Raw genomic sequence first — 10,554 nt, forward strand, 5'->3', positions numbered from 1 at the left:
CTGTGTTGTAATTGTTATATGGCTGGAAGGCCTAATTCTGCTCCAATGTCTTATGGTCTTATGGATAAATTCTTGATTAGTCAGAGCATCAAAGGTTACGTGAAGCAGGCAGGGGAATGGGGTTGAGAAGGATAATAAATCAGTCATGTTGGAATGGCTGATTAGTCTTGATGGGCTGAATGGCCTCATTCTGCTCCTATGTCTTATGGTCTGATCTCAGGGACACAGTTTAAAGTGTGATCCTGACTACAATGCCCTGCTGCCCTCGCTCAGTACCATGTTGGGTGTGAGGGCTTTAATTATTGGCTTGGTTCTCTTGGATGGGATTCAGGACCAGTTCCCTAACCTTAAAGTGAATGTCCCAGTGAGTGAAGACTGACCGATTACAGGAAGCTGGTTGCTCTCAGAATTCTCCTGCCAACTCGGGTAATTTATTTTGTTACTGTTTTTTTTTTAACCACAAGGAATAGCGTGGGTGGATCACGGTCCCAGGAGGTGGATGTGAAGCAAAGACTGAGCCCAGAGGCTGAAGAACAGCTTCCCCCCACCACCGTGAGTCTCTACATTCCTAATTTCTCCGAAGAATTAAGAATCATTCCAAAGAATTCCTAATTAGTCCGTCAAGGACATACCAGAATCAGGTTTAATATCACCGGCATATGTCATGAAATTTGTTGACTGTTCTATATACAGAAAGCTGCCGGAAAAGGGCCGGTGACATCATGAAGGATCCCACCCACCCTGTTCAAGGACTGTTTGTCCCACTCCCATCAGGGAAAGGCTACGCAGCATCCACACCAGGACCACCAGACTCAAAAACAGTTCCTTTCCCCAAGCAGTGAGGCTGATCAACACCTCCACCCACAAACCCACCCTCCACACCCCCAACCACCAATAAGTACGTTAAGTACAGACACCCCTGTGCCTAGCTCACTTTATGGACAGACAGTCAATCTGTAAAAAAGCTATCTCATGTATTTATATTTATTGTGTGTTTTTATTATTGTGTTCTTTATCTTATCGTGTTTGTTTTGTGCTGCGTCGGATCTGGAGTAACATCTATTTCACTCTCGTTTACACTTGTGTACAGGAAATGACATTAAACAATCTTGAATCTCTTGAATGTTGAATTTTTAAAAGCTGACAGTCACTAGGGCAACGTGATCCAAATGCAGAATCCTTGAAATTCTTTATCCATGTTTGGAATCTGTCCCCAGTGACTATTCATTGTGGAGCTTTCAAGTTCAAGTTTATGTCATCTGACAGTACATATATACAACCCAACGTTCCTCTGGACCACCGTCACCCACAGTACATATATACAACCCAACGTTCCTCTGGACCACCGTCACCCACAGTACATATATACAACCCAACGTTCCTCTGGACCACCGACACCCACAGTATATATATACAACCCAACGTCCCTCTGGACCACCGTCACCCACAGTACATATATACAACCCAACGTCCCTCTGGACCACCGTCACCCACAGTACATATATACAACCCAACGTTCCTCTGGACCACCGTCACCCACAGTACATATATACAACCCAACGTTCCTCTGGACCACCGTCACCCACAGTACATATATACAACCCAACGTTCCTCTGGACCACCGTCACCCACAGTACATATATACAACCCAACGTTCCTCTGGACCACCGTCACCCACAGTACATATATACAAACCAACGTTCCTCTGGACCACCGTCACCCACAGTACATATATACAACCCAACGTTCCTCTGGACCACCGTCACCCACAGTACATATATACAACCCAACGTTCCTCTGGACCACCGTCACCCACAGTACATATATACAACCCAACGTTCCTCTGGACCACCGGCACCCACAGTACATATATACAACCCAACCAAACAACGTTCCTCTGGACCACCGTCACCCACAGTACATATATACAACCCAACGTTCCTCTGGACCACCGTCACCCACAGTACATATATACAACCCAACGTTCCTCTGGACCACCATCACCCACAGTACATATATACAACCCAACGTTCCTCTGGACCACCGTCACCCACAATACATATATACAAACCAACGTTCCTCTGGACCACCGTCACCCACAGTACATATATACAATCCAACGTTCCTCTGGACCACTGTCACCCACAGTACATATATACAATCCAACGTTCCTCTGGACCACCGTCACCCACAGTACATATATACAATCCAACGTTCCTCTGGACCACCGTCACCCACAGTACATATATACAATCCAACGTTCCTCTGGACCACCGTCACCCACAGTACATATATACAACCCAACATTCCTCTGGACCACCGTCACCCACAGTACATATATACAACCCAACGTTCCTCTGGACCACCGTCACCCACAGTACATATATACAACCCAACCAAACAACGTTCCTCTGGACCACGGTCACCCACAATACATATATACAATCTAACGTTCCTCTGGACCACCGTCACCCACAATACATATATACAATCCAATGTTCCTCTGGACCACCGTCACCCACAGTACATATATACAACCCAACCAAACAACGTTCCTCTGGACCACCGTCACCCACAATACATATATACAACCCAACGAAACAACGTTCCTCTGGACCACCGTCACCCACAATACATATATACAACCCAATGAAACAACGTTCCTCTGGACCACCGTCACCCACAATACATATATACAACCCAACCAAACAACGTTCCTCTGGACCACCGTCACCCACAGTACATATATACAACCCAACGAAACAACGTTCCTCTGGACCACGGTCACCCACAGTACATATATACAACCCAATGAAACAACGTTCCTCTGGACCACCGTCACCCACAATACATATATACAACCAAACGAAACAACATTCCTCTGACCACGGTCACCCACAATACATATATACAACCCAACGAAACAACGTTCCTCTGGACCACGGTCACCCACAATTAATATATACAACCCAACGAAACAACGTTCCTCTGGACCACGGTCACCCACAATACATATATACAACCCAATGAAACAACGTTCCTCTGGACCACGGTCACCCACAATACATATATACAACCCAATGAAACAACGTTCCTCTGGACCACGGTGTACCCATAAAGCAGGTATCACACACAGCACATAAAACAAAATATTACCATAGATAAGTTAATAAATGTATTTCCAAATGCATGTCTTGTGCAGCACAGGGAAACAGTAAATAGCTCGCTGTCCTCGTGTCGAGACCTCAGTGGTGGCAGGGTATTCATTAGACTCACAGCCTGAGGGAAGAAGCTGTTACCTAGTCGGGCAGTCCTAGTCCTGATGCTTTTGTATCTCCTTCCTGACAATAGTGGGTGAAAGAAATTGTGACGTGAGTGGTAGGGGTCCTCAAAAATGTCTCAGGCCTTTTGTCTGCAACACTCGGCGGTGTTGGCGGTAAGGAAAGCGAATGCTATGTTGGCATTCATTTCAAGAGGAATAGTGTATAAGAGTAAGGAGGTGTTGATGAGGCTCTATGGGGCATTAGTGAGACCTCATTTGGAATACTGTGTGCAGTTTTGGACCCCCTATCATAGAAAGGATGTACTGATGTTGGAAAGAGTTCAGAGAAGATTTACAAGGATGATTCCTGGAATGCAGGGGCTAACATATGAGGAGCGTTTGTCGGCTCTTGGATTGTATTCATTAGAGTATAGAAGAATGAGAGGGGATCTCATAGAAACATTTCGAATGTTGAAAGGGTTGGACAGAGTAGATGTGGAAAGATTGTTTCCCTTGGTGGGTGAGTCCAGGACAAGAGGCCATAGTCTTAGAATTAGAGGGTACCCAGTTAAAACAGAGATGAGGAGAAATTTTTTTTAGCCAGAGGGTCGTGGATTTGTGGAATTCGTTGCCACATACAGCTGTGGAGGCCCGATCATTGAGGGTGTTTAAGGAGGAGATTGACAGGTATCTAATTGGTCAGGGTATCAAGGAATATGGGGAAAAAGCCGGAAATTGGAACTAGATGGGTGAATAGTTTAGCTCATGGGGGAGCTGCGAAGCAGACTTGATGGGCCAAATGGCCTACTTCTGCTCCTTTGTCTTGTCTTGTGACTTCCGGTAAATGTCACAAATAGTGGGGAGGAGATCCCCATATCATCTCGGCGGTTTTCACTCCTCTGTAGGGTCTTGTGATCCAATGCCTTGCAGCTTTCGTACCACACAATGATACAGCCAGACAGGGCACTCTTGATGATCTAAATTCCACAGGGAGGGGGCAGTTTACTGTATATAACAACTGATCCGTATCCAACAGAAAATACCTGTTTGACCAGCTGACCCCCATGATGTCCTCTCGGACCAAAAGGCCGGGCACACTCAATTTCATCATGGCAACATTACGTTGAAGCATAATTAAGATGGTAGCTACAGTCTAAAGATTAGCTTTATTTGTCACGTGGTGGTGGTTGTCCATCGTATCTGATGATAGCAAGAAAGCTGTGCTGGAGTTTTTAGGCTGGAAAAGCCACTATACCAGGGCAGCTCAGATTTCGGGTCCAGTGATATGATTCGTCGTCAGAGTTGGGGTCTTCCTTGGTTGCAGTGGATGACCATGATTACTTCTGTGCCCTGTCATGCCCTTCGCTCTCCACAGAGTGTTGCAGAGCCAACAGTTGGATCTCACTGTAGATCTCATCTGCCCAGTCCAACAGAACAGAACTGACTTTTCAGGATAAGGACGGTTGATTGTACTTTGAAACAGTGAAATGAATCGTTTGCACCAACAACCAAAACATCGTCCAAGGATGTGCTGGGGAAAGCCTGTAAGTGTGGCCACACTTCCACACAAACATGGCATACCCAAGCTTACTAACCCCAACCTGTAAGTCTTTGGAATGTGGAGGAAACCAGGGCACCTGGAGGAAACCCATGTGGTCACAGGGAGAAGGTACAAACTCGTCACAGAAAGTTGCGGGAACTGAACACCAATCGGTGATTGTTGACACTGTAAAGTGTTACATTAACCACTATGCTACTGCACTGCCAAACAGCGAAGTCAACATTACATGGTACAAGGAGTCTATCCTTCTTGTCATACATGAGCTTCTTCAGAAAAGCATTTCCTTCTGCAGACTTCCTCTAATCCCTTTTGGAAAGTTCCCTGTTAACTCTGCTTCTACCAGCAGTGGTCTATGAGGAGGCAAGGGTTAGATTAAAAGGTTAGCACAACATAGACTTTATTCCCTGGAGTGTAGGAGAATGAGGGGATATTTGATAGAAGGATACAAAATTATGAGGGGTGTAGACATGGTAAATGCCGACAGGCTTTTTCCACTGAGGTTGGGTGAGACTAGAACTAAAGTTCATGCATTAAGAATGAAAGGTGAAATGTTTAAGGTGAACATGAGGGGGAGTTTCTTCACTCAGAGAGTGGTGAGAGTGTGGAACGTGCTGCCAGCACAAGTAGCAGATGCAGGTTCGATTTTGACACTTAACAGAAATTTGGATAGGTCCTTGGATGAGGGGGTATGGAGGGGTCTAGTCATTAGGAGTAGGCAGATCAATAGTTTGGCAAGGACTAGATGGGCTGAAGGGCCTGTTTCTGTGCTGTAGTGTTCCATGTTCTATGTTCTGTGTAATGGAGAGAAGCAGGAGAATGGGGTTGAGAGAAAAAATTATTCAGCCTTAATGGGGCGAATTTCTGGGAATAATACAGAGGGTGCAGGATCAGTTCACTCCAAAGAGGAAGAAAGATCCTAAGGGGAGTAAGGGGCGACCGTGTCTGACGAGGGAAGTCAAGGACAGTATAAAAATAAAAGAGAGGAGGTATAACATAGCAAAGATGAGCGGGAAGCCAGAGGACTGGGAAATTTGAAAAAGCAACAGAGGAAAACTAAAAAGGCAATACGGGGAGAGAAGATGAGATACGAAGGCAAGCTAGCCAAGAATATAAAGGAGGATAGTAAAAGCTTCTTTAGGTATGTGAAGAGGAAAAAATTAGTTAAGACCAAAGTTGGGCCCTTGAAGACAGAAACGGGTGAATTTATTATGGGGAACAAGGAAATGGCAGACGAGTTGAACAGGTACTTTGGATTTGTCTTCACTAGGGAAGACACAAACAATCTCCCAGGTGTAATAGTGGCTGGAGGACCTGGGGTAACGGAGGAACTGAAGGAGACTCACATTAGGCAGAAAATGGTGTTGGATAGACTGATGGGACTGAAGGCTGATAAATTCCCAGGGCCTGATGGTCTGCACCCCAGGGTATTTAAGGAGGTGGCTCTAGAAATCGTGGACGCATTGGTAATTACTTTCCAATGTTCTATAGATTCAGGATCAGTTCCCGAGGACTGGAAGGTAGCTAATGTTATCCCACTTTTTAAGAAAGGAGGGAGAGACAAAACAGGGAATTATAAACCAGTTAGCCTGACATCAGTGGTGGGGAAGGTGCTGGACTCAATTATAAAGGATGAAATAGCGGCACATTTGGATAGCAGTAACAGGATCAGTCAGAGTCAGCATGGATTTACGAAGGGGAAATCATGCTTGACTAATTTTCTGGAAATTTTTGAGGATGTGACTGAAAATGGACAAGGGAGGGCCAGTGGATGTAGTGTACCTGGACCTTCAGAAAGCCTTTGATAAGGTCCCACATGGGAGATTAGTGGGCAAAATTAGAGCACATGGTATTGGGGGTAGGGTACGGACATGGATTGTAAATTGGTTGGCAGATAGGAAACAAAGAGTAGGGATCAACGGGTCCCTTTCAGAATGGCAGGCGGTGACTAGTGGGGTAGCGCAAGGCTCAGTGCTGGGACCGCAGCTATTTACAATATACATTAATGATTTAGATGAAGGGATTAAAAGTAACATTAGCAAAGCTGGGTGGCAGTGTGAAATGTGCGGAGGATGTTGAGATAATGCAGGATGACTTGGACAGGTTGGGTGAGTGGGCAGATGCATGGCAGATGCAGTTTAATGTGGATAAATGTGAGGTTATCCACTTTGGTGGCAAGAACAGGAAGGCAGATTACTATTTGAATGGTGTCAAATTAGGAAAAGGGGAAGTACAACGAGGTCTTGGTGTACTTGTTCATCAGTCAGTGAAAGTAAGCATGCAGGTACAGCAGGCAGTGAAGAAAGCTAATGGCATGTTGGCATTCATAACAAGGGGAATTGAGTATAAGAGCAAAGAGGTCCTTCTGCAGCTGTACAGGGCCCTGGTGAGACCACACCTGGAGTATTGTGCACAGTTTTGGTCTCCAAATTTGAGGAAGGATATTCTTGCTATTGAGGGAGTGCAGCGGAGGTTCACAAGGTTAATTCCCAAGATGGCGGGACTGCCATATGTTGAAAGATTGGAGTGACTGGGCTTGTATACACTGGAATTTAGAAGGATGAGAGGGGATCTGATTGAAACATATAAGATTATTAAGGGATTGAAGACACCAGAGGCAGGAAATATGTTCCCAGTGTTGGGGGAGTCCAGAACCAGAGGCCACAATTTGAGAATAAGGGGTAGGCCATTTAGAACAGAGGAAATACTTTTTCACCCATAGAGTTGTGGATCTGTGGAATGCTCTGCCTCAGAAAGCAGTGGAGGCCAATTCTCTGGATGCTTTCAAGAAAGAGTTAGATAGAGCTCTTAATGATAGCGGAGTCAAGGGATATGGGGAGAAGGCAGGAACGGGGTACTGATTGTGGATGATCAGCCGTGATCACAGTAAATGGCGGTGCTGGCTCGAAGGGCTGAATGGCCTACTCCTGCACCTATTGTCTATTGTCTATTGAATGGCCTAATTCCGCTCGAATGTCTTACGGTTTGATGGTCTAGCTCCAGTCATCAGCAGGAACGCCACAGCCTGCAAGGCATCTGCCCTGTGGCTCACTGTGGAGGTCCACACCATGTTGAAGGTGACCTGGTGTGACTCCGGAGAGCTGTTTTTGTGCCAGAGATTTACTGGCCATTCTTTCCTCTGTTTCTCCACTGCCCCCTCGAGCAATCAGCCTCCAGAGTGTTGGCCTTGACTGGCTGCCAGTGTCAGTCTTTGTGTCTTGTACCATGCTCATGGGGCTGAGAGACAAAATAAATCAGCCAGGATCAAATTATTAATATTTTTTAATTTAGCGACATAGCGTGGAGTACTTCCCTTCTGGCCCTTAGAGCTGTGCTGACCAACTTAACCCTGGCCTAATCACAGGACAACTTACAATGACCAATCAACATACTGGTACATCTTTGGACTGTGGGTGGAAACTGGAGCACCCAGACGAAACCCACACGGTCATGTGGAGAAAACACAAACTCCTTACAGAGGACATCAGAATTGAATTAGGAGTTTGTGAAGATTCAGCATGACACCTAAAAGTTTGACAAACTTCTATAGATGTATGGTGGAGAGTATATTGACTGGCTGCATCATGGCCTGGTATGGAAACACCAATGTCCTTTCATGGAAAATCCTACAAAAAGTAGTGGACACAGCTCAGTCTATCCAGGGTAAGATCCTCCTATCATTGAGCACATCCTACATGGACTGTTGTTGCAGGAAAGCAGCATCCATCATCAGGAACCGCACCCCCCCAGGTCATGTTCTCTCCTCACTGCTGTCATCATGAAAGAGGTACAGGAGCTTCAGGACCAGGTTCAGGAACAGTTCTTACCCCTCAGCCTTCAGGCTCTTGAACCAGAGGGGAGAACTTCACTCAACTTCACTTGCTCCGTCACAGAACTGTTCCCACAACCTATGGATTCACTTTTCATCTCATGTTCTCGAAATTTATTGCTTATTTATTATTATTATTATTATTATTTATTTTTGTATTTGCACAGTATTGTTGTCTTTTGCAACAGGTTGTCCACCATGTTGGTGCAGTCTTTCATTAATTCTATTATGGTTATTGGATTTATTGAGTATGCCTGCAAGAAAATGAATCTCAGGGTTGTATATGGTGACATATGTACTTTGAAGTACATACAAGACAGAAGTGGTTTGCCAGTGGAGTACCAGTGTCCCACCCACTCTACCTGCCTTCACTGTTGGTGATGAAAAGCTGTCAGTAGTGCCATCTTTCAAATATCTGGGGAGCATTCTCTCTGAGGATAGCGGCATTGACAACGACATCCAGAGCCGCATTAAACAGGCATCAGCTGCCTTTGAGAGACTTCAGCGTAGAGTGCCTCACACTGAAATACTTGTAAAGACCAACTGCAGAAGTATTGAGGCCGTGATCACCCAGCGCCAGCTGCAGAGACTGGGGCATGTGATAAGGATGCCCCCATGTCGGCTACCCCGCAGAGTGTTATACAACCAGTGACATCATGGTCGACGCTCAGCTGGAAAGCCGAAGAAGCGCTGTAAGGATCAGATGAAGAATGCTTTAAGGAAGTACAAGATCAGACCCGAGGACCTGGAGGAGGTTGCTGCTGACCGTACCACTTGGCGACAGCTGTGTAGGGACCGGATTCATCTTCTGGAGATGGAAAGAACAACCAGAAGACAGCAGAAGAGAGCCAGGAGAAATGCAGCCATGGTTATCACCACTACCACATAGACATGTCACAGTCATAGCCAAAATTTATTAACCCCGGGGGAAATTGATTTTCGTTATAGTTGCTCCATAAATAATAAATAGTAATAGAACCATAAATAGTTAAATAGTAATATGTAAGTTATGCCAGTAAATTATGAAATAAGTCCAGGACCAGCCTATCGGCTCAGGGTGTCTGACCCTCCAAGGGAGGAGTTGTAAAGTTTGATGGCCACAGGCAGGAATGACTTCCTATGACGCTCAGTGCTGCATCTCGGTGGAATGAGTCTCTGGCTGAATGTACTCCTGTGCCCAACCAGTACATTATGTAGTGGATGGGAGACATTGACCAAGATGACATGCAACTTAGACAGCATCCTCTTTTCAGACACCACCATCAGAGAGTCCAGTTCCATCCCCACAACATCACTGGCCTTACGAATGAGTTTGTTGATTCTGTTGGTGTCTGCTACTCTCAGCCTGCTGCCCCAGCACACAACAACAAACATGATCGCACTGGCCACCACAGACTTGTAGAACATCCTCAGCATCGTCCGGCAGATGTTAAAGGACCTCACTCTCCTCAGGAAATAGAGATGGCTCTGACCCTTCTTGTAGACAGCCTCAGTGTTCTTTGACCAGTCCAGTTTGTTGTCAATTCGTATCCCCAGGTATCTGTAATCCTCCACCATGTCCACACTGACCCCCTGGATGGAAACAGGGGTCACCGGTACCTTAGCTCTCCTCAGGTCTACCACCAGCTCCTTAGTCTTTTTCACATTAAGCTACAGATAATACTGCTCACACCATGTGACAAAGCTTCCTACCTGCAATAGAGCTTGTGGGTCTAGGATAGGACTGTATAGTCATCAAAGATCTCACCATTAAAGGAGTGGACTTCGTCATCGGATTTCAATGGACAACTGAAGATGTACTTTGTTAATAAATTTACTTTGAACTTTGAACTCTGAACTCCAGTGCTTTGAGGTATAATAGTGTTGCACTAACTGCTACGCGTCTGTGATGCCCATGGTGGACAG

The 10,554-nt window shown here is 45.6% G+C and overlaps 1 protein-coding gene across 1 annotated transcript in view; it reads left to right on the forward strand.

Moving 5' to 3' along the window:
• The window catches only part of mrvi1 (murine retrovirus integration site 1 homolog), a 272,971-nt gene that overhangs the window by 145,379 nt on the left and 117,038 nt on the right, over nucleotides 1–10,554 (forward strand). Inside the window, exon 14 of the mRNA XM_072271388.1 lies at nucleotides 465–552. Within this exon, the coding sequence (XP_072127489.1) occupies nucleotides 465–552 (88 nt within the window). The remainder of the gene's footprint in view (nucleotides 1–464; nucleotides 553–10,554) is intronic.

This window comes from Mobula birostris, chromosome 11 (genome assembly GCF_030028105.1).
Source record: "Mobula birostris isolate sMobBir1 chromosome 11, sMobBir1.hap1, whole genome shotgun sequence".
NCBI classification, from domain to species: Eukaryota; Metazoa; Chordata; class Chondrichthyes; order Myliobatiformes; family Myliobatidae; genus Mobula; species Mobula birostris.